At 41.6% G+C, this 23,813-nt stretch overlaps 2 protein-coding genes across 2 annotated transcripts in view; one reads left to right on the top strand and one right to left on the bottom strand.

Moving 5' to 3' along the window:
• Window positions 1–789: 789 nt before the first annotated feature.
• SNW1 (SNW domain containing 1) lies at window positions 790–20,023 on the top strand. The gene is made up of 13 exons (XM_015418344.1): window positions 790–860; window positions 2,605–2,758; window positions 9,193–9,288; window positions 9,370–9,476; window positions 10,030–10,134; window positions 10,218–10,287; window positions 12,069–12,134; window positions 13,350–13,466; window positions 13,735–13,876; window positions 14,331–14,427; window positions 17,161–17,278; window positions 18,579–18,745; window positions 19,748–20,023. Exons 1-13 carry the CDS (start codon window positions 847–849, stop codon window positions 19,944–19,946), a joined length of 1,452 nt encoding a protein of 483 aa, XP_015273830.1. The 5' UTR covers window positions 790–846; the 3' UTR covers window positions 19,947–20,023.
• SLIRP (SRA stem-loop interacting RNA binding protein) overlaps window positions 20,015–23,813 on the bottom strand; it is a 5,495-nt gene continuing 1,696 nt past the window's right edge. The window contains exons 2-4 of the mRNA XM_015418377.1: window positions 22,254–22,312; window positions 20,973–21,080; window positions 20,015–20,521 (exon numbers count right to left, since the gene is read on the bottom strand). Of these exons, the coding sequence (XP_015273863.1) occupies window positions 20,450–20,521; window positions 20,973–21,080; window positions 22,254–22,312 (239 nt within the window). The 3' untranslated portion in view covers window positions 20,015–20,449. The remainder of the gene's footprint in view (window positions 20,522–20,972; window positions 21,081–22,253; window positions 22,313–23,813) is intronic.

Genomic DNA, 23,813 nt, shown 5'->3' with positions numbered 1-23,813 from the left:
TCACACACGAGAGGTGGAATTTGCCCCTATGAGTCCAAGGCCACCACCCCGGGGGCTCAGGGAGGCAAGGGAACGTTTCACCCCGCCCCCCGCACGCCGGCATCCTGCTGCCATAACTTTTTAAGTAGCCGGGAAGGAGAGCTGGGGGAGCCAGAATGACCTCTAGTGAGAGGTGGAGTCCAAGGCCACCACCCCGGGGCTCAGGGAGGTGGGGAACGTTTAGCTCCCCCCATGTCCCAACTGATGGCTGGTGGGAGCAGGGGGCGGGGCTTATGTGCCCGCCCCCTGGGCTTCTGACTGGGAGCAGTGCTCCGTGGGCTTCGGCAGGAACCGAGGCCTGTTGGCCGCATCTCTCCGTGCTTTCAGGCAGAGATCTTTCACTCCACCTACCACTGGGTCATTCCAGCTGGGGATCCTGGGGATTTAGCCTGGGACCTTCTGCATGCCAAGCAGATGCTCTACTATTGAACCACGTCCCCGCCTCCGAGTCAAATCACATGTGTCAATTTAGTTCATTTCTGAGTCCTTGAGATGCGACTGCCTGCCACGTGAAAGAAATCATAGCGCTGCAAAACTGCTATGTCTCCTTTCCCTCCGCCGCCCCCGGTGTGGGGGAGAGACGGTAGTATCTAGCAAAACAGCAATCGTTTAAATGCCTTAATACCCGCACATCTGTTCCTGAATGTCTCATTTACTCTTCTGAGTCCACCCTTCTAGAGCGCTTGCACCTGGCGTAAAAACCTGGGAGGAGCAGAGACTACAACTCCCATAACCCCTTGAGCTGCTAAACTTGCGCAGTTCAGACGCGGATTCACTGTCGCGGAGCCCTGTGGAGAGGAAGAAGAAATGGCGCTGACCAGGTCGGTGTCGGGGCCTGGCGTGGGAATTCACTAGGGAATGGAGGCAGGTTGTCGCCTCTTTCGTAGGGTTCGCCCCTTTTTAAATCCATGCTCTGTGCGTTTATTTGTCGTAGTCACTTCAGAGGCAGTTTCGGTGGCAGAGAAATGGCGCCACGGAGGCCTAGGTTGATCCGGGCATTTTCCCGAGAAGTCAGCCCTGTTTCTTTTCCCTTCCGCCCCGTACCAGCGGAAACTTTAGGTGTTGGTTAGGGGCTGTTTTTAATCTGGCTTCGGTGGAGAAATGGCAGTCCGGCTGCCGACTGTAGATAGACGGAGAGTATTATGTTCTAGAGGTGGCCGAAGTTTGATCTGTCTGGCGGCACCTGTGAACAGAGGGTTAGGCCCCTGCGTAGATGTTTATAGAACACATGTGTTGCAAAAGGGATACAGTTGCACGTAACAAAAGGCTTGTTCATATACTTGGTGATTGCAGTGCTGCAATGCATGGATTCTCACGTGCTATCGGAGAGAGAATTTTCTTTTCAACCCACTTTGCCTCAGACAAAGTGCTTTTTCGGGGGAGTCGGTTCACGCAAGCAGAGTGGGGAACCCGTGCATACATCTTTGTGTGGTGCTTAGGCTAGTATGTCTAAAGATGTATGTATTTCACGTACTCAGCTGGAAACACTTAGATATATATGTCCTATGCGCTCTGCTGTGCCCTGGATAGCTCAAGCTAGTCTGATCTTGGAAGCTGAGTGAGTTGCCTTGGTCAGTATTTGGATGGGAGGCCACCCAGGAGTACCAGGGTTGCTATGGAGAGGCAGGCAATGGCAAACTGCCTCTTGCCTTGAAAACCCTGTGAGGTCCCCGTAAATTGGCTGTGGCTCAATGGCCCCTCCCACCTCTCTATGTGGGCTTTACAGAGGAGAAACATAATGTATGAAGCAAACCCTTGGGGTATTTTTTATAACTGTGGGTTGAATTTTCCCCGTTCCTTCATATTTATCAGTATGCCTGACCTGAGGAATGCTTTGTCTTTTCATGCCTTGGCGATGGTTGTCTAAAGTGTTGTTGGTTCAGTGAGCCAGCTTGGTGTAGTGGTTAAGAGCAGTGGTCTCTAATCTGGAGAACTGGGTTTGATTCCCCACTCTTCCATATGAAGCCAGTCAGGTGACCTTGGGTAGGTCACAGTTGTCTCAGAGCTCTTTCAGCCCCAGCTATCTCACAGGGTGTCTGTTGTGGGGAGAGGAAGGAAAGGTGCTCCTTCAGGTAGTGAAGCCAACTCTTCTTCTTGGTAACTAAATTGAAGTTTGAGAGTTGCCACCTGGAAGTCCACAATTTTTGATGGGCATCAATGGGTGTTATTTGTGATTATACCTGACCTTACTTGTTGCAAATTCTGTGGCACAAGAAAGGTGTCATGTTCTCAAGTCACAATAGGATCTGTTTCCTGTATGGCATAAAGAATGAGACCCCGTGTTTAGAGAAAGGATCTCTTTAGGCTGGGTTCCTCGAAGGCAGTCGAAGTCCAACACAGATTCTGAAATATAATGAAGATCAGTATCTTCTATCTAGTTGTAATCGCCTCTTTTCTGGAAATATCAGCACTACAGCAACATTCCGGGTCACTTCTGATAGTGTTTATTAATGGCAGGACTGCAGTTGCTTTGTGAAATTTGGAATGGGAATATTGCATACTGCCTTCTTTAATGTTGTGTAAATTGCTGTGCAAATGTTAATTTTCTCTTGTGTGTGTCTTCAGTTTTTTGCCAGCACCAACTCAGCTATCTCAGGACCAGTTAGAATTGGAAGAAAGGTCAAGATCCCAAAGGGTGAGACAGACTGCATTGGTATCGTCACGAAGGGAGCCTCCCCCTTACGGTTATCGAAAAGGATGGATACCACGAATGCTGGAAGTAAGCACATACTACTGTTGACTAATACGTTTGTTTTGAAAGCTGAAACCCTGACTTTTGGGACTTGTATCATCTGCTCATTCCAGTAACTTTGTAGAAAAATATTGTAGTGTACTGGTGGCATTATCCAAAACAACTACAGCAATGGGACTAGAAAAACATCTGTGAAAAATTCACATTTATCCCCTTATTTGTGGCCTTCCTGGAGCCATCTGATTGGCCATTGTGGGAAATAAGATGTTGGACTAGATCTACTTTTAGTCTGGTCTAGCAGGATTGCTCATTTATTAACAAAGAATATTTTATAGTGATTGCTTGATATGGGCAAAAGCATTAACATGAGCCTGCTTTCAGGGTAGGGTGGAATATAAATGGAATAAAGTAAATAAACTGCATCAGCCAAAGCTTGTAGCAGAAACTTAGCTAGTTATTCAATGAGAAAATGGTTTGGGGAGAAAAAGTGGTTTTAGAAATAGCATTTATTACAGGGACTAATGGAGTCCAATGGACAGAGCAGAGCAGGCTTGCCCGGTTCATAACCCATCAATTAAATTTCAGCCATAGCTTTCTATGGAAAAACACGAGAAGCTGGTCTGATAGATCTGCTGCTTTGGTACTGTAAAACCAGGGGTTTTTCAAGCATCTGAAAGGTTAATATAAATGGTTGGTTTGCTACATTTAATTTGGTGGTTCATATTTTGCAGGCCTGGGATCTATGTTGGACTTCATTCTGGGAGACCTGTAGTGCAATCCCAAGCAGAGTTACACCCTTCTATAGCCCTCTAAAGTCCATTGGCTTGGAACAGGGGTGGCCAAACTTGCTCAACATAAGAGCCACATAGAATAAACATCAGATGTTTGAGAACTGCAAGACATGAACAAATATCACACAGAGGGTTTTATTGAAAAATACACAAATTTGCTTTTTATTAACGTTAAATGAGACTGCCAAAAATAAAAACAAAAGGGGTAAAAACAGATATTGATTATATTTATTTGTCCAGTGATGTTTATTTGTTTGCTAATGATATTTCTTTGTCTAAGAGAGAAATAGAGAGAGAGGTAGAAAGAAAGAGAAACAAAGAAAGCAGATGGAAGGAAGGAAAAGTATACCTCCCCTTTGCTTCCCCAGCTGCCCTGCTGGAAGCCGCACAATATGTGTGAAAGAGCCACAGTTTGGCCACCCCCGGCTTAGAAAGATGCAACTGCTGGATTACTCTGCTAAAATCATGCCACATCAGTACTGTGAAATTTACATAGTTTTCAGCAAGAGCCTACAGACGGTTAGAAACTTTGCACACTAGAAATGCTGTATAAACGATCAGTAGAAGTATTACAAACCTAGTTAAACAGTATTGTAGGAGCTCTACAAAACATGTGATTGTTTCCAAAGAGAATGCAATGAGTAAATGAGGCTGAAAACCATACAGCAGAATTTCACTCTTGTTTTGTGTTTTTTTAAATGTCTCAACAGTTACCATCTTAAAATGTGTGTATTTTTATCATCCCTTCTTGTCTTAATTACAACCATTGCTTTTGAACGATACAATCCTGTATTTTATGTTCTAAACAGCCGAGGCTTCAGAGAGAGCTGGTATTTTCTTATGCTTAAAGTTTTTAGAAATGTAGTAGAATGGAAAGTAAATAGTTGGCATTATCAAAGTAGTACTACTAGTGCTTAGGAAAACCATACAATAATCCTTGTGAAGTGTATATTAAAGTTTATAAATGAGTTAGAAATCATCATTTCTGTAATCCTTGTGGTGGTTTAGATCCACAGGTACATGTGGTTGCTGTAGCTTGCTTACCAGGACTTTTCGGGGCAGCTTCCTCCAACATGACCACCCTGAAAAGATGTCCCAGAGGTTGAGCTTACACTGGAACAGCACCCATCTGGTTTAAGGCTTGTACCAGATGATGTAATCGCATGTCCTTCATGTGTACATGGAAGTGTTTTGCACATGCTTCTCTGGATCTGTGCCAGGGTCTAGAAATCTTGTAGTCGTACAATACATGCCATATGGTCTTCCTAAGCATAATTCAATTTTCAATTTTTTAAGGAAAATTTAAATTAATCCGTTGCTTCAAACACTGATTATTTTTTAGACATACCTTAAACTAGATTTTATTTATTTTAAGGCATTTATAGTTCACATTTTTTCAAGAATGCTCAAGGCTGTTTTCATAAAACGAAATATTGGGTACAGTCTCATTTACCTCAGTGACTGTTTAAGTAACCCTTTGTTAAATGTTTTTGAAACATAAACCCTGGAATTTCTGCATATTGTAACTGCTTGAGCATTTTGAATAACTGCATATAAAATATTTACACCCAAAAAATAAACCCTAGTGATGGCAAATAGGGTTAATGGGTTTATTTAGCTTATTTATAGCCTGCCTCTCTGACTGAAACTCAAGGTAGATTTTTTTTCTCCTCCTGTACTCTGTAACCAAACAGTATAGGACATCCAACGAACAATGCAGTAGGACCGAGGATAAAAACTTGAATGACAACGTGAGCAACAATGTAATCAGATAGTATAAAATATCCAGTGAACAACTGGAATTGGAATATACACATTTGAATTGAAATACTAGGAATACAAAAATGTATGACATTGCTTAGGACCACAGCTATCAAAGTGGCATCCAGATAACTTTGCACAACTGATGTAGGTCTTAAGAGATTCTGAGCTTGTATTTCCTTGAGGAGACCTTCAAAAGCAGCTCATTATATAGTATGGCAGTGGAGGCTGCTGTTCAGATCCAAAGGCAGAGATCCCACTAGGCATACCTAAAACAGCACTTTGGATTCCAGCTGTAGTTGTTACTGTCTGACTGTGTGTTGTGATACTAACAGTTACTGTCTTTGGTAGGATTCTGACGTAATGGAGTGAGCTGTACTCCTTCATGCTGCAGAGGTGAGTGATCACTTCACCTGTAGTTTAAAGTAGCACAGCCAGTTTTAACACCTTAGAATGCTACCATCTCATTCTGCTGCATCATGCTTTGGGATATATTCCTCAAATGGTGAAGTTGTATTCTTACAGGTAATTACTGCCTACCTTTCCATTCTTGTTGCCTACTTATTCTGTCTGCCATTGATGCCATTTCTCAGGGTCAAGGAAGGCAGAAATCAGTATCTAAACTTAGTCACAGGAATAGATCCTCTACTGCCACTATCCAGAAAGCCAAATACAGCAGTAGTGGAGATTGCTATCCTGTCACCATGTTAATCTGTGCACAAGGCAATTTACAGCAAAAAGCAAACTGGAACATCCCACACTTAATTCAAGTGTAAAAAAAAATCCAAAACCAAATAAGAACAAACCTAGCCAAATAGCAGCAAAACTATAAAAATGAGCAAACCATTATCAAATAAACGGTTAAAGGCACTGTGAAAAATAACTCAATTCTCTTCTGAATAGAAGATAGTTTGTGCCTGCCAAATTTCTAATGCAGGGGAGTTTCAAAGAGCAGGGGTTGCTACAGAAAAAGCCCTGCTCTTTATTGAGGACAGTTTAGCTTCAGCAAATGGTTGTACCTGGAACAGACATTAATTAACACATGAATACACATGAAGCTGCCTTATACTGAATCAGACCATTGGTCCATCAAGGTCAGTATTGTCCATTCAGACTGGCAGTGGTTCTCCAGGGTCTCAGGCAGAAGTCTTTCACATCACTTTCTGCCTGGTTCTTTAACTGGAAATGCCAGGGATTGAATCTGCAACCGTCTGCATGCCGAGCAGAGGCTCTTGCACTGAGGCACGGCCCCTCCCAAATATCTTGGTGAATGGGCTCATAAAAGTCTAATAGTGTTCCAGAACACCGTGTAAAGAGAATGGCATGTCCAGCCAGATAGGAAAGTGGGTAATCCAGTGTTCCTTCTAATTCTACACAGTTTGGTTTCTTCGCTTAAGGAATAATAGCCCTGTGAGGATAGAAAAAGTAAAGAGTGCTATGCATGGTTCTCCCTTAGTACTACATATCTTGAACCCCAGATACTTACCTGGGACAATTGCTGTTCACCCCATCTGAGTGGCGACTCTCAAGGCAGCTTCAAATACATATTTAACAAGGGAGTGGGGATTCTGATCTAAGGTGGTGACTCTCAAGGCAGCTTCAAGGGAGTGGGGATTCTGATCTAAGGTGTGTGTTGTGAGCATGCAAGTGGGAGTGAGAAACTGTAATTGATGCATATAAGGTGGAGAGAGGTCATCAACCATGGCTGCAAGTCATTCTTCAGAGAGATGAGTCATCCTCCTGCCCCAGTGGTATGGATTGTTTCTCCCCTTGCAGCCATGGGACTTGGAGCACAATCTCCATGTTGTAGCCCTATAATAGAGGGAATTACTGAAAGAGCCATAAAGCTTCTCTCTGTGCAGCACATGAGACTTGCCTGGTTGCCTTGAGGCAGTGGTTACTCTCCCCAGGTGATTTGGCAAGTGGCTAATTGCAAGCCTGTTATTACCCAAGAAGGTTACTACATTGCACCCTGTTTACTGCAGCTTCTCTAATAAATAGTGGATAACGAATCCTAGCTCTCTTGTTCAGAGCACCTCATTTTAATTTTGAGAACTCATTTTCTCCTCTTACTACCTGCGATGTTTTGAACTGCAGGTGAACTTGGTTGTTCATGCATTGAAGTTCTGAGGGGATTTTATAGTTAATTATCTGACAGAATATTGCTCTTCAGGTGTCCTTCACTTGTCTTTGTGAGATCTGGTATTATTGATATTCATTTAAAGGACTGTTAATTTTGGAATACCTGGATGAGAATCGGTATATGATTCTTGTGCTACATTATTATTTCAGCTACACGTCTTTTGCTTTATAGTTATGCAGATACTATCAGAATGGAGGGTTGCTGTTCAGAGCAATACCTGCTGGGCAATATCAAAATCCTTGAATAATGTTTCTACCTTAGTTGCTTTGCTTTGTTTTAACTTTTGTAAACAGCTTTCTGAATGATTTCTATTGAAGACCATTATAAAACTCCTTTAAATAAACATCTGTGTTCTAGTACATATCTGCACTGCAGAGTGGTCCAAAAAAAGTGTGTGCACAAGAGCAGTGCTTGTCAGAGAGCCCTGACACATGTGGAAGTGCTAGCGGCAGAGTAAGCGAGTATCTCAGCAGAGGATGTCTCCAAAGAGAAATACATGGGGAACAGAATAGGATGCACTAACAAATTGTCCCAGTAAGATGCAAATGCTGTCAGGTTAAATAGTATTATTTTTATTTGATTGAGTACCTTCTCTCAAAGTACTGTATTCACACACTTACTTGATATCTCAAAGCTTTTGTCTTGGCTGTTTTTATCTTACTGATTTTATATGGGTGTGGTACAAACTGTAAGACTTAATTATTTTTTCCTTAGATTTCTACAGAAGGATCCTGCTTAAAAGATTCTGAACTAAGGTTCAGCAATATAACTTGCCTTATCTATACTATGCAGATGCCTGGACAAACTGGTTTCCTCCCCATAATTTAATCCCAGTTTAGAATTCTGGTGTGGGGGACACTAATGTGCCCAGATACCTGCGTTCAGACATCATAGAAAATTGTCTGATTGAAGAATTTCTCAAAACAAGGAGAGTCTCAGTTGGTGCAAGGGGAGGGAGGGAGAGGGTGAGCACAGCACACAGACATCTCACTATGGCCTTAACCATCATCTTTATTTTTCTCAAACTTCCAAGGTTAATATAATTTGTAGTTAAATATCTCACTTTGTTTGTGTCCTCTTAAGCTATAGGGTTACACATGTAGGCTTTATAGTCCCAGATAGGCTGCTGAATGGACCAGTGGTTCTTGAATCTCAGTGGGGAGAGACCTTTGAAAAGGACCTCTTAAAATGACTACTCTTAGACAGTAAGCTCTTCTAGAAGTGTAGAGTTTGTTAACTGACATTCAGTTCTGTATCCCCTAAAACTTGAAATGGTAATGTTTATGTGCTGTCACTAGAGAAAAATATACAGAAGTATGGCAGTCTAATAAATTTGGAATTTCCGATTAATCCAAAGAGCAACACTGGTCTGATCAGGAGCATGGAAGCCATCTCCAGTGGTGGCTTGGCTCAACTGTAGCAGATTGCTTGAATACTCTTCATCGTTTTCTTTAGTAAAATAAAACATACCCTTATGTTCCAAACTGGATGAAAAAAATCCCAGGTAATTGGTTCTCTGAAACTAGATTCTAATTCTTTGAAAACACTTTTTTCCTAGTTGTATGCATAGCCAGTGCTTAAGAATTTTAAATATTTTTTTTTCAGGTTTGTCTCAGATACACTTAGCATTTGGCTCTTGCAGAACCTGTTTCCTGTTAGAAAATTAGTCTAGTTTGTTTTTGATTTTTCAGGCAACTCAGTGAGGCACTCTGTGTGTGTTTGATTTATAATATTAGTCCTTCACGATGCTGTGTTCCATGTTTCAGGTCATTTACAGCAAATACACAGACCTTGTTCCAAAGGAAGTTATGAACGTTGATGACCCTGAGCTGCAAAGGCCTGATGAGGAAGCCGTCCGAGAGGTACTGTGGCTAGTGAGGCACATAACTATTGGAGCCACTTGTGTCTTGTTCAAGCGTTTAATGTAACATTTCTGATTGCAGCTCACAGAAAAGACTCGATCAGCCTTGGAAAAATCTGTCTCCCAGAAAATTGCAGCAGCCATGCCAGTCCGAGCAGCTGATAAACTAGCTCCAGCTCAGTACATCCGGTATGGGATTCTTTGGGGACTGTTCAAAGCCTTTTGTGTACACATTTTAATACATAATGATTATCAGCTATGCCACTGTTAAGAAGCTATTGCTGTTTAATGAAATGATATTATTCCTGTTACAGAGAACATGATGTACTTGGCTGTGTGGAGAAAACTCTGTGGCTATGTGTGTTTTCTTCTTGGCCTTTTTCTAGTTATGAACTTTCTGCCAACATATGGTGGGTCTTTCTGATCCATGAATAGTGACTGGTATAATGTCTGTGACTTCCAAGGCTGAAATGTAGGGCATCCAGCTGGAAAGACTTCTACTGTCCTGCCTGGAAGAAACTGGAACATCAGTTTCTGTTCTGTGACTGAAACACATTCAAATTGTGCACAGTTAAAACAGTCTCTCGTCAGTGACTTATGCATATTAATTTTTGCATCCTTTTGAGTTGTATGTTTGGCATTATGAGCTGTCTTAGTAGGCCAAATAGTTAAGAGGAAAAGAGAGATTCCCTACGTGTAGGTTTCTGTGCTGACAGCTGGTCCTCTTGGTTATTTTCATCAGGTACACGCCATCACAACAGGGTGTGGCCTTCAATTCTGGTGCAAAGCAGAGAGTTATTAGAATGGTGGAAATGCAGAAGGATCCCATGGAACCACCAAGATTCAAGTGAGTACCTGACGTTTATACTACTTTCATCATAGAAGGTTGTGGAAACGCATTTTAAACATTGATTTGTTTTTGCGCATTAGGATTAACAAGAAAATCCCTCGTGGGCCGCCATCTCCTCCAGCACCTGTAATGCACTCTCCCAGCAGAAAGGTAGAAGCTTTACTAATGTCCCATAGTTTTTGTTTGTTTTCTGAGACCTGGTAACTACCCTACACGGGTGGTGTAATAACATTGGGTGTATTGTTTCAGGACAGGGACGTTGTGTTGAGGGACATCTTCCCCTATCTCTAAGAAAGCATAGGTGTCACAGCTTCAGACAAGCTGTAGAAGGGGTGGACTTGGACCCCCAGTGAAACATTTCTTTTGTGGAGGCTTTGTTAGATCTTGTTTTGTGCTCAGAATATAGCTGATGGGTGGGATCCAGTAATGCATTTCCATAGATAGAAGAAATTCTGCCCATGAAGCACATCATTTTTGCTTCCTGCTACACCCCAAAATGCCCTTGTGCATTTTGGGCTGCAGAGGGAGAAAGGAGTAAAAAAAGTCACACTTCACAAATAGAAATCTGTCTGCAGAAAGACCTTGTTGCATCCAAATCATTATCATTATATTGGTAGTTAGGAGTGTGCAAAAAACCCGGTATTTTTCGGCTTTGGGTAAATCAGACCCCAAAAATATCAGTAAATGCCGAATTTCCCCTGTCCAATACCAGTGAAGTATTCAGATTGGAGAAATATTCGATATTGCTGAATATATTCAGGTCTGATTTATACCACCAGAGGGAAAGGAGGCATGTTGAAATGGCAAATTTCCCTCTGGTAGCCTGGACAGATTTCTGTGTCAATTTCACTCCCAGCCAATCAGCTGTGAGTGAAATTGACAAGGGAAAGCCTGGGTTCTCTGCCTTCCCTTCTCTAGCTTACATGTCCTAGCCGGAGAAGGGCAGGCAGGGAACCCAGGCGTGTTTAAAATGTTGCATTTTAACATGCCCCACCCCCCTTCCCCGAGTTTCTCTGCAAAAGCAGAGGAGAGGCTCAGGGAAGGAAGGGGGCATGTCTGCATGCCTGCCCTTCCCCCTCAGCCTGCCCGCCGCAGCGGCCAGGCTGGGGAAGCAGAGGGCAGGCATGCAAACATGCCTGGGTTCCCTGCGTGATCTACCCCAGGTCCCCTGCAGCTGCAGGGCACCTGGAGAAGATCAGGCAGGGAACTCAGGTGTGTTTAAAATGCCTTTCTTTCCCTCCCCGATCTGGGGAAGGGAAAGAAAGACATTTAAATGTGCGGGGGGGGCCCCAATACCGACAAGGTATTTTTTTCTGGTATTTTTTCGGTTTGGCTATAGCCAAATGCACCCCTGTTTGTTGCCAGTTTTTCTCTAGCTCAAACTGGCTGATGACATTGCAGAGGGGGGTTTTATTCCTCCCTGTAATTTGTTGCTTGACTTGCTTGCTTGAGTAATCAAGAACTGTTTCCCAATAGGTGCCTTGTTTGTTCCTGTTAAAGGCTTTGGGGAGTATGGTGTGGTTTATTGAAGCATAGTATGTCCTTGGGGCTCCTGCTTTCTGAAGTAGCTTGCTGGAATGCTCTAGTGGTTTAATTGAATTTAATTGTGGGGCTCCCAAATGAAGGCCAGGAGTTTGCCTGGAAAAGTTTCTGATTCCTCACCTAGTAGTTTCTGAGAAGAGCATGATATCCATGGTTTACAAATTCAGCATTTATTCACAACTGCTCTGGATAATTCCTTTTCTAGTTCTAAGCTTTACAGGAGCTAGAACCAGCATGCGGATGACAGTTGCCACAAGAACAGTTTTGCTGTGTGTTTCATTGATGCTTGCTATATTTGACCTTTCACGATAATCCTGCCACTGTGTTTAAGGGGGGGGATCCCTCTCTGCAATTGGTAAAAATCTCAAGTCTATCTTTCCTTTGTTCAGATGACCGTGAAGGAGCAACAAGAATGGAAGATTCCTCCCTGTATTTCAAACTGGAAAAATGCAAAGGTAATTAACTTGTCAGAATGTCATCTCAAATGTTACATCCTGCTGGGAGTTTCCTCAAAAATGCAATTTGAATATGTTACTTCAAAATCTCTAGAGCTGAGTAAACCAGATGCTTTCAGAAACGGGATTGCAATAACATAGCTTAACTGTTCTGTTCTCTGTGTATTAGGGCTGCCAGTATGACAGGAGAATGAATATGCCAAACGGTAGATTGCAGCTTTTCAGGGATGAAATGTGGTTCAAACTACTTTGAAACTGCTATAATATTTCCATAGTGAAGCATGAAACCTATTTGATCTAGTACTCCAGAACACTAAGCAAAAAAACTGTTGCATCACTGTTAATACTGGCTTAAACCAGGGTCAGGCATATGTTGTAGTGGATCCAGTTGGCACATAGGTGGAAGGACTTCTGCCCAAAGTGCAACTTCTGCTGTGTCTCCCCCCCCCCCCCCCCGGCAGCCTCAAATGGCTGCTCCAGTCCTGTTTTGGGGGGGGGGGGCGGCAGGAGAAAGACTTTGGGGACTGCTTTGGGCTGCTATAGGAGGGGGAAATCCTGCTCCAGTATGCCACTGAATCTATCCCACTATCGATGAGAAGAGCAGCTGTCCTGAATGCTGTGAAGATAACATGGAAGAGAGAAGAAAGATGCAAGCTGCTGTGGGTTTTTAATAGTTTTTGTATTGTATGTATTTTAGCTCTAGCTTTAATAGTGGTGGGGGTGGTTAATGGTTTTAAAATGCGATTTTACTGTGTATGGTTTTAAAATGTGATTTTACTGTGTATATTTTAATTTGTTAGCCACCTTGATGGCCCTTGTGAAGGCAGAAAGGCAGAATATAAATTTTGTAAAATTAAAAATAAAGGGAAAAAGTAATTAGACCAATATAGCCCATTATGATCCAGTTAATTACTGGTTGAATGAAGATGTACTTTTTGTCTTTACTGTCTTTACTCATCGATTTTATTAGTCTTGCATTCGTTTGTTATGGGGAGAGGGAGAAGTTCTCTATTCACTTTCTCCACCTCATCCATAATTTTATAAACCTCTGTCATTTATAGCCATCTTTTCTCTGAAAAGACTCCCTTAGCCTTCCTTTGCAGAAGAGCAGGTTCACAGGAGCATGGTAGTGATGAGTAAGGGTTTGGGGCAGCTTTCCTAGCACACCGTGTCCCATTCTGGTGACTAAGTGCCTTATCTGTTTTTTCACTCCAGGGTTACACCATTCCATTAGACAAACGTCTGGCTGCGGATGGCAGAGGACTGCAGACGGTTCACATTAATGAAAACTTTGCCAAGTTGGCTGAGGCTCTCTACATTGCTGACAGAAAGGTCAGATGTTTGTTCTTCAGTGTGGGACTTTCTAGATAATTTCTTTCTGTAGGTGAAATAACAGCAACAGCCTGTAACTTTTAGTCAATCGCTTTGGGGAATAGAAAACTCTGATAGTAGGGTGGCATGGACTCTACACCAAAAGTCGTCTGGCTGTTTGGGATCTTTGAGTTGTGTGCATGGTTTTAACATTACAACTTTTGGCGGGAGGCTCCACAACTACTTCTGCAGGTCCTTATGGTTTTGCTTTGTTTTTAATCTTGTGCAGGCTCGTGAAGCTGTAGAGATGAGAGCCCAGGTGGAAAGGAAGATGGCCCAGAAAGAAAAAGAAAAACACGAAGAGAAACTCCGTGAAATGGCCCAGAAAGCCAGGGAGCGAAGAGCTGGAATCAAAACCCACGTGGAGAAAGGTAATTGCCCTTTTATGGTCCTTTTCTGTCTTCATAAATATTCTAGAGATGTTTACAAAAACTGAGTTTTAAAAGTTTAATTTTCTTTTGGGGAACTCTGCCATAACCTGCAGTTACTGTGGGCTGCTTTAGTGTGTGTGTGTGTGTGTCTTTCTCCCCCCCCCCCCTTATGTTTTTGCAAGTTACTTGCTCCTCATACAAAGAGTGAGTGTGAGTTTATTTGGAAGTAAGTTCCACATTTCAGTGGTGCTTATTCCTAAGGGTGTCTAGGATTGTGGCCTTAAGCAACATTTTCATATATATAAAGTTACTAGGCCAGGAAAAGCCACTGGAGACACCGGAACTGGTATTTGTCTTCTGAGTACTGAGTCCAGTTATTGCCTGATACTGATTACTAAATAACCCATTTAGTGTATATTGTACATAATTTTGAATCTTAAATGTACCTGTACAGAGGATGGAGAAGCTAGAGAACGTGATGAAATCAGACATGACAGGCGGAAAGATAGACAACATGACCGGAATCTTTCCAGAGCAGCCCCTGACAAGAGGTAAGATGGGGAAAAGAAGTTGTTCAACTGGAAGTTCTGTAGACAAGGGAAGGTTAGGGTATTCTGAAGTAATATATATACAGAGCTAATTGTTACTGACTTTAAGCACTCCATTAGTGTGCCCCAAAAGTATATTCCTGTAACCCAGCGACTTCCTCAAAAATATGTTGTGGCATACTACTGTGTCAAGAGAATGGTAGAAGTGAGCCTTGGAAAATATCAGCTCCTGTAGTGGCCTTTGGAGGAAAAGACTTTAGCCAAGGTGGTAAGGCTGTGTAAAACATCACCTCTTCCAGGAAGGTGTGGTGTCATTTTGAAGGAGAGAGTTAGGGAATACTCCATTTCCACACTGCAGCTGTTGGGCACAATGGCATACTAAAATCATTGCTGTTGCCTACATAGCATGATTGTACACTTGAACCTTGACTGGATGGAGTGGGAATGTTGAACAGTATACTGCATATCTCCATATGTAAATGCACCCTTATTGCAAGTGGGTCTGCTTAGGGCTGTTTGTGATTTGAGGGTTGTTGGACACTGAGTGAGGTGCTGTGGAGTGCTGTTGATTGCAAGCCCTATTCTCTCTTGCTCCGGATTGCAAGACTAGATCTAATGGGTGGAAATTACTAGGGAGTTGTTACCGGCTAAATATCAGGAGAAACTTCTTAACTGTAAGAGTGGTTGAGCAGTGGAACAGACTGCCTCGGGAGGTGGTGGATGCTCCTTCGCTGGACATTTTCAAGCGGAGGCTGGATTACCATCTTCCGGGTATGTTGTAGGGCTATCTTTTGGCTATGCTCCTGCAGAGTGCAGTGGGTTGGACTAGATGACCTGCAAGGTCCCTTCGAACGCTAACATTCTATGATTCTACATGGAGGGCTATCATTTGGACACAACTGCTCCTCCTCCCTTGTTGCAGCACCGCTGTAAACTTTTCCCCAGGCTCACTCATTCTCTACCCGTGATGGCAGCCAGACAACCTAGCTGTCTCCAAACTCTGAGGAACATATTCTTTTCTCTCTTTCCATGCAGAGTCTCAAGCAATTGAAAAGAAAAAAATTCTCATTTAAATGATTGATTTCAATCACGTTTCCCATTTGTAATTCATACATTTTTCAGAGCAAGCATGCTTTCTAGCTGATTGCGAGTACAATCACTACACAATAGAGCTTTATACTCCCTGAAACAACATGCACAACTTCTTACCATGCAACCCAACTCTTTTGAATAAAGAAACTATTTATCTGCTTGGAGGCAATGGGGCAATTGTGAAATCAACTAAAAGGCAGGCTCACTTACTTGAAATATAAGGCCAGGATCCAAAGAATAACAGAATTTGTTCCATAAACTTAAAAGATGCCATTTCAAATTGCATTTGAATTTGAGAGTTTTAAAAGCATTTTGTTGATAAAATGGGAGTACAGGGCTGGCTAGGCCAGTCTTGTCGGATCTCAGAAACTAAGCAAGGTCAGCCCTGGTTAGTACTTGGATGAGAGACCTCCAAAGAAGTCCAGAGTCGCTACACAGAGGCTGGCAATAGCAAACCACCTCTGTTCTAGCTATTGTCTTGAAAACACTACAGAGTTGTTGTAAGTTGCTGCAACGTGATGGCACTTTCCACAACCACCAGAGGGCTGGCTTTTAGAAAAAGGAATGTCGGCTTCCACTGGGCCAGAGGAAGCATAGCCTAAGTGCCAAGAAGCAAGGGCTGATAAGTGCTGGACAGAACATCTCTATTATAGCTCTTGGGCACCCATCTCGGCTTTTTCAGTGGCTCACTCAACCTCCATGTTTTTCTTTTGAAACGGAAAGCAGCATCCATGCGGTTTCACTCAGTTTTGCCACAGTAATAAATATGGTACAGAAACCCTGTTGCGTTATTTATAGTGCCTGATTAAGTCAGATATTCCCCTATAGGTCTGTCTGTTAAGTTGAATTTAAGAAACTGTTTTCAAATGTCAGTTTTTTAAAGTGATTAGTACTTTGATTCAAATTTCATTCAAATTTCATTTTAAAGCAGATTATTTTTAAAAAATTAAAATGTATTTTTAAAATTCCCCCTCCCCTGGCTGCCAGAATCTAACCATAGGGCCTTCTTTGAGCAGGAAAAAACATGTTCTACTGGGAAAGGGCTCCACTATTAGTGGAGCAGATTCCATAGGACCCAATTCCATTTTCAGGTATAAATTGTGCTGTCAGTTTTAATCCCATGAAAGACATCAGCTATTTCACAAGACTAGTAGAAATATTTTTTAAATTGCTAGATTGTGGGATTTTATGTGAACTGCTAAATTTTGCCAGCGTTTCCCAAATCCTTGAAAACGTAGATACTGTGTGTCCTTGACAATGGAGCAGGGATATAAGGTAGCTATAGTGTTCCAGTTTATAGCTTCTGGGTTCTTTGACCATCAGCTGCAAATGCTGGGTCACCTTGGTTGCCTATTCCATTGCTAAGATGCTGCCGAACGTAAAAGTTTCAGTGTTTTCTATTTAGTAATTTCAGACATTTTATCATATGCTGGTTTCAGAGAAGTACTTGCCAACGAAACCAGTTTGCAGAGTTAAAAATAAGATCATATGCTACTCCTCTTAAAATACATGTTGCTGAAACATCAAATTACTACTCTGGACATCTTTATTCTGAATAGGTATAAATCAGGGAAACAGTATAAGCAAGTTTTTCTTATTAAGGTTTTAGTATTACTGTACTCCATCTCAAATATTTTAATTTAGATCAAAGTTGCAAAGGAATGAAAACAGAGATATTAGTGAAGTCATTGCCTTGGGTGTTCCTAATCCTCGGACATCCAATGAGGTTCAGTATGATCAGAGGCTCTTCAACCAGAGCAAGGTAAGCAACTCCTTCAGTTATTTTTGTGGAGCTACTATGAAGCAGAAAATTTCAATAATCCCTGCTGCTGGGCATAAATAACGAAATCTTAAATTTATGTTCTAAGTCCTAGAATATCTTGCCAAAATGTTGAGACACCCACATTTTCCTTTCTGATTCCCCAAGCAATTCATTATTCAAACCTAAGTAACTGTGTGGAGTGTTCTGACAACAGAACCCTGCCCATAACTGCCAGCAAATCAGAGCTGCTTGTTTGCAGAATTAGATGGAAACAGAAGGGGGATCTGTGAAAAGTTCCACCACTATGGGATACAAGCTGGCTGTTCATCATCAAAAGCATTTTGAGAAGGAGAGAAACTGGGCTCTGAGGATGTTTCTGCAGCCTAGCTTCACTCTTCTTCACCCTCCTGGAATCTTCTTGGTAGACCCAGGAAACTGGCAGGCAAGAGAACCTTGTGGGGATCCAGCAATGTCTCCAGAACAATACCATCTAGAATATTTGGCATGCAAATTTTAAATATGCTGTTTTAAGGGTCTTCATAGTAGAAATGCAGCTTGTAAAATCAAGGGAGGTGCCATGGCTCAGTGGAAGAGCCTCTGCTTTGCATGCAGAAGATCCTGGGTTTGATCTATGCCATCTCCCGTTAAAAGGACCAGGTGTAGTAGGTGAAGTGAAAGACCTCTGAGACCCTGGGGAGCTGCTGCCAGTCAGAGTAGACAGTACTCATCTTGATGGACCGATGGTCTGATTCAGTATAAGGCAGCTCAAAATAGTGTTCTGCCCTCATTAGCAGTAGGTTTGGGCAGGAAGCTGGGAGTCATTTCAGCCTTCCAGTACTTTTCTGTAAAAGTCTGGCTGGCCTGTGTTCATCTTTACTAATTCTCTGCCCTCAGATATGGAAAGTAACTGATAATAGCAAGTTGTTATATATGGAGAATATTGATGGCATAATATGTAGTGTAGGGAAATCATTTTGTTGCAATACCTGGCAGCGTGATTTTGGGAGGGGTGAGAGAGAGAGCATCAGTGTGGTGATCAGTGTTCCCTCTACTTTCACATCCTGAGCAGAATATAACTGCTGCAATCTTCAAATGGGTAGTGCAAGACCCTGTGTTAATGAACAGTTGCTCACACGCACAGCTTAGAGGTAACACTGGTGCTGATACCTGAAAGTGGCATGATAGACGCTTCATGTACATCAGGGAGCTTTTCAGATTCTGGTTACAAATCAGTGGCATGTAACTGGTTAAAGTATTTTTTTTTAGTATAGTACTGCTGACCCCTTTGGTGTTTTTCCAGGGCATGGACAGTGGCTTTGCTGGAGGAGAAGATGAAATTTACAATGTCTATGATCAGCCTTGGAGAAGTGGTAAAGACATGGCTCAGAATATCTACAGACCTAGTAAAAATGTAGATAAGGACATGTATGGTGATGATTTGGAGGCCCGCATAAAGTCTACTAACAGGTACATATGTTCATGTGAACATTTCAAGTTGTTTATAAATGACCTGGGGTCAGGAGTGAGTAGTGAGGTTGCCAAGTTTGCAGATGACACCAAACTATTTAGGGTGGGTAACTCAAAAATGGATTGTGAAGAGCTTCAAAAGGATCTCTTCAGACTAGGAGAATGGGCATTAAAATGGCTCATGAGATTCAATGTGAACAAGTGTAAAGTGATGCATTTGGGGGCAAATAATCCGAACTTCACATATACACAGATGGTATCTGAGCTGGCAGCAACGGACCAAGAAAGGGACCTTGGGTGGTAGTGTATAGCTTGATGAAAATGTCAAGCCATTGTGTGGCTGCTGTAAAAAACGCAAATTCCATGTTGACTATAATTAGAACAAGAATAGAGAATAAAACTGCTGCTAATATTGCCCTTACACAAATCTGTGCTTTGTACAGTTCTGGTCACTGTACCTGAAAAGGTGCAGACAAGAGCAGCCAAAATGATAAGGGGGCTAGAGCAGCTGCCCTATGAGGATCAGTTAAAACACTTAGGGCTGTTCAGACTAGAAAAAAGGCAAGGAAAGGGAGACATGATAGAAGTTTATAAAAGTATGCATGACATGGAGAGAGTGGACAGGGAACCTCTCCCATAACACAAGAACCCAGGTCAGACAAAAGAAAGTATTTCTTCACACAGGGTATATTGTAGTCATAGCTGCCAACTTGGAAGGCTTTAAAAGGGGAGTGGACAGATTCATGGGAGGACTGGGCTGTCACTGGCTACTTATGATGGATATCTATTGCCTCTTTAAATCAGTTGCTGGGGAGCACAGGCAGAATAATGCTGTTGTGGGCTTCCTTAAGATAGCTGTTGAACACAGTGCTGGACTAGATGGGCTTTGGTCTGATCCAGCATAGCTGCTCTTGTTAATTCTTTCCCCATCATTGTTAATTTCCCCTAAATCATTTACCAACAGACTGCTAAGATCTACTGTTTGCTTCTTGTCTGTTACAGGTTTGTTCCCGACAAAGAATTTTCTGGCTCAGACCGCAGACAAAGAGGTAGAGAAGGACCAGTTCAGTTTGAAGAGGATCCTTTTGGTCTGGACAAATTCTTGGAGGAAGCCAAACAGCATGGGGGTTCAAAAAGGCCCTCTGACAGTAGCCGTCCTAAGGAACATGAGCACGAAGGCAAGAAGAGAAGGAAAGAGTAAGGATTTGTTCTTCTGGATGATGAGACTGGATTCAAAATTAAAGCATTTAAAGCAGGCTGTAGGGGAATAGTCTTTACCAATTGACTGCCCTATATTGTGGATCCAAAGCACCATAAATCTTCTAGTGACACCTTCCACAGAGAACAGAGAAGCGAAAATTGGACCACTCCATTACACATTTTGGACTTTAGCTATGCCATTCCCCTTTGTCTGCATACCGGTGAAGCCCTAAGCTGTTGTTTTAGGATGAGAATATATTCCCTAATAAATATTGAGTTCTACTTAGTTAAAACTGCTTATTCCATCAGATTATGTACTCCCTGTGTACATAGTTTATTCTAATGTACTTGGCAAGGGGGGAGGGTGTTGTAATTGGCTGTTACTCTGCTGTGACTGTATAGTTCATTTTGACTTAAAAAACCAAGCAATTCATTTGAGATGAATACAGATCCCTAAGTTTATTTTAGGTTGTTTACATGACAGTGAAATAAAGTCTCCTTCCTTTAACTGTTGTCAGCAGTTCTGTCTGACTGTTGGCGTGAAAAATCTCTGCTTCTTTGAAGTTTAACATCAAGCTGAAAAATACATAAAGTAAGTTGTAACAGAAACCAGCTTAATCATTGGAATTCTAGTCCATACTTAAAGCTGCCAGATCATTATGGACATGCTTCAGCAGTCATCCACACAAGGTGAAAGCTATGAGACAACAAAATTTTATATCTAAACCTCCTATTCCTTCACTGTCCTTCCCCCCCCCCCCCTCCCCCCCCCCCACCCGCCAAACGCAGTTGCAGCAGTGCAACCAAGTGGTGAGACCAGGCTTGGACAGCCAAGGCTAGGCCTTTAAATCTTTCTTGTTAATATAAAGGACTGAGAAGACAATTTATGAATAAGGGTTGTAATAAACAAGCATGTAGACCTAGTTAACTCTACATCTTGAGAGAGAGTATGTCTGAACATGCTCCTTAGCATAGATGCTATTTCAAAAGCAAAAAAGAAATAACCATGGTACCACAAGCCTCTTACCTTAACTCCCTCCAGGATATGATTTTCTTTCTGCAAAGCAGTCTTTAGGCTTTCCTCTGTAGTAAATCCAACCCAGCAAAACCCTTTGTGGAAGCCTGTTTCTTTTATCTAAACAGAGACATAAGTACATAAATTTCAGCTGAGTTCCACTTCCAGACAATCCAACAACCATCATGGGATCGGGCGGGATATAAATGCAGTAAATAAATAAGGTGTATTTGCCCTTTCGATGTATTTGGAAGACTGCCTGCCACCTGCTGCCCTGACAGTAATCTGGCTAAAAGTCTAATCATGACTGAAGAAGGCAAACATCAAACTATTAAGGGTCAGAAATTTCAGGCATCTTAAGAAGTGCTACTTGACAACAACCCTCAATTTCCAACCTCAAGCCAACATGTGGAGCAGATGGTATGTGGGAGGGATTAAAGTACTGTCTCTTCTTAAGGAAAACTGTACAGGCAATGGAAGGAATGTAAATGAAAAAAATTCCCAAAAAAGTGGCTTCATAAGAGGAACAACTACTAGATCTTGTGATCACTGGAAGGTGCTGATGCTTATCTACCTTCCCTCCCCCCCCTCCACCATTTCCAGCCCCAAGGTGGTTTTATATATTTTAAAGGATAAAGTGTGTGCATTTCATGTGATGGAACACACATCCATTTTTATTTACTGCTACGCAAATAGCAATCCTCAAGTAAGAAGTAGCTCCTGGATGCAGGAAGAAATAAGTAGAACAATAAACTACACAAGGAAGCAAAATGCAATGCGTAAAGAGTTCTACTGTGTACACAAATACAGTTCTGAATGCAACAAAAATAATACTGCGACACTTAATAGTCTGACATAGGCTTTTCAGATGCATATTTTTCTATTTAAAAAAGTCATTTGTGTTCAGTATGGAAGCTGGCTGTATTATCTTTGATCATTTTGGGGTTTTTTCCATCCTTAAATTTAATCTATTATTTCATACAATCGTAATCTGCATAGGCAGCTAAAAGGTGAATTTGTAATCCAGAGTAATGTGGCATGAATGACAGAACAGTATCAATTCAATCAATTCAAAATATTAATGCCTTCAGCTAGAACTAATTAGTTTCAAAGGTGGATTTTTTGTGTTAAACATAAAGATACCTCTGTTATAAATAAACTTACACAATGATTGATTGGTCTACCAATCAGCTTTTTGCCTAATCTAACACTCTACCGTAGCTGAAATGCTATGTGAATCTGAGTCAGAACAACATACTTGGAATACTGTTAGTACATTAAAAAAATACTTACAAATGGCAGCGTACACTTTCTCACAGTACCAAACTGGCTAAAATATTCTTTTACTTCATCTGCCCGAAACAAGAAAAGATGGAATCATTTCAGTAAAGGCTTTGTACTTTACATTTCTCTCTGAAATTTAAAAATGTTTGCCCACACAGAAATGAAAAGGTTTGAGGTTAGCAGAATTATGTAAAAAAGGAAAACAAAGTCCTCTAGCCAAAGCAGCACATATATACACACATCCATACCTTATTTCCAGAAGTAATTATTCAAATAGACTTTATGTACCAATTTTATTTTTCTAATTATTTTGCTATTAATTCTGATGCAAAAACGTATCATTCGCTTAAGAATGGAGCCCATTGCTTTAACAAACACATATATTCCACCATATATTCTTGGACCAACTTTAGGTAATATTATTGTACATGTATATATGAAAATATATCACAACTGTGGTCAGGTGGTTCTTCTCCCACGTCGTATAGGCAGAGCATTTACAAAACTGGGCTATATGTGGAAAACCTGTAAAGATACCACACAGAGGAGCCTCAACCAAGATACTTCCTCCCAGGCTGTGGTCACACACACTGAAGAATCTACTTTCAATCCACTTTCCAACTAGATTTTTACTGTGTGAACTGGCAAAATCCAGTTGGAAAGTGGAATGAAAGTGGATTATTTAGCGTGTGTGACCGCAGCCTTAACCAGTTTGGTGTGGTGGTTAAGTGTGCGGACTCTAATCTGGGAGAACCGGGTTTGATTCCCCACTCCTCCACTTGCACCTGGCTGGATGACCTTGCGCAAACCATAGTTCTGATAAGAGCTGTTCTTGAAAAAGAGCAGTTTCTGTCAGAGTTCTCTCAGCCCCACCTACCTCACAGGGTGTCTGTTGTGGGGAGGAGGAGGGAAAGGAGTATGTAAGCCGCTCTGAGATACCTTTGGGTAGTGAAGGGTGGGGTATAAATCCAATCTCCTCTTCTAATTTATCTCAGAACTGTGTAGCTATGACACCACTATGTGCATTGTGGAGAAAGGCCCAAATACAAATGTAAATGGATTTTTTTGCAAAATAACAATAGATATTTCTGAAACAATTATTGGTTTTGAAAATCCATTATTGGATCACATTCTCAGTAACAGTCAAGTTCTCTATATGGTTACTGTTTATGCTTTAACTTTCCATATATGGTTACTGTTTATGCTTTAACTTTCCATAACACACAAATAATGGATTTTCAAAGCCAATAATTGTTTCAGAAATATCTCTTGTTATTTTGCAAAAAGTCCTCCAGAAAAATTACAGGAAGTGCTGTGGCACTTAACAGTCTAAGTGATTTAGTGAATTCTAAAGCAGTATCATTCTACATCATTCATAAAATGTAGTAACACCTTTTTGTTTCCTTGTAAATATAAACTCACCAGTGTTATGTGGCCTCGGAAGGCCTGGTTCACTAATTAAATTGGACTACCTTGAATAATAATTATGTGTTCAAAATGCTTCATACAGATTAAAAACAAGTATGATGTGGTATGTATCAGGCTATCATACTTTGGTCCCATTATGAG

Source organism: Gekko japonicus, unplaced genomic scaffold (assembly GCF_001447785.1).
Source record: "Gekko japonicus isolate JY-2015 unplaced genomic scaffold, Gekko_japonicus_V1.1 scaffold3, whole genome shotgun sequence".
NCBI classification, from domain to species: domain Eukaryota; kingdom Metazoa; phylum Chordata; class Lepidosauria; order Squamata; family Gekkonidae; genus Gekko; species Gekko japonicus.
The sequence above is the reverse complement of the archived record's forward strand: the minus strand, read 5'-3'. Positions and strand labels throughout refer to the sequence as shown.

What these genes read in the sequence shown, in the direction of transcription:
- SNW1 (XM_015418344.1), top strand. An exon ending in GCTCCAGCTCAGTACATCCG is followed by an intron (nt 9,477 to 10,029) that starts GTATGGGATTCT and finishes TATTTTCATCAG; the next exon opens with GTACACGCCATCACAACAGG. An exon ending in GGCTCTTCAACCAGAGCAAG is followed by an intron (nt 17,279 to 18,578) that starts GTAAGCAACTCC and finishes GTGTTTTTCCAG; the next exon opens with GGCATGGACAGTGGCTTTGC.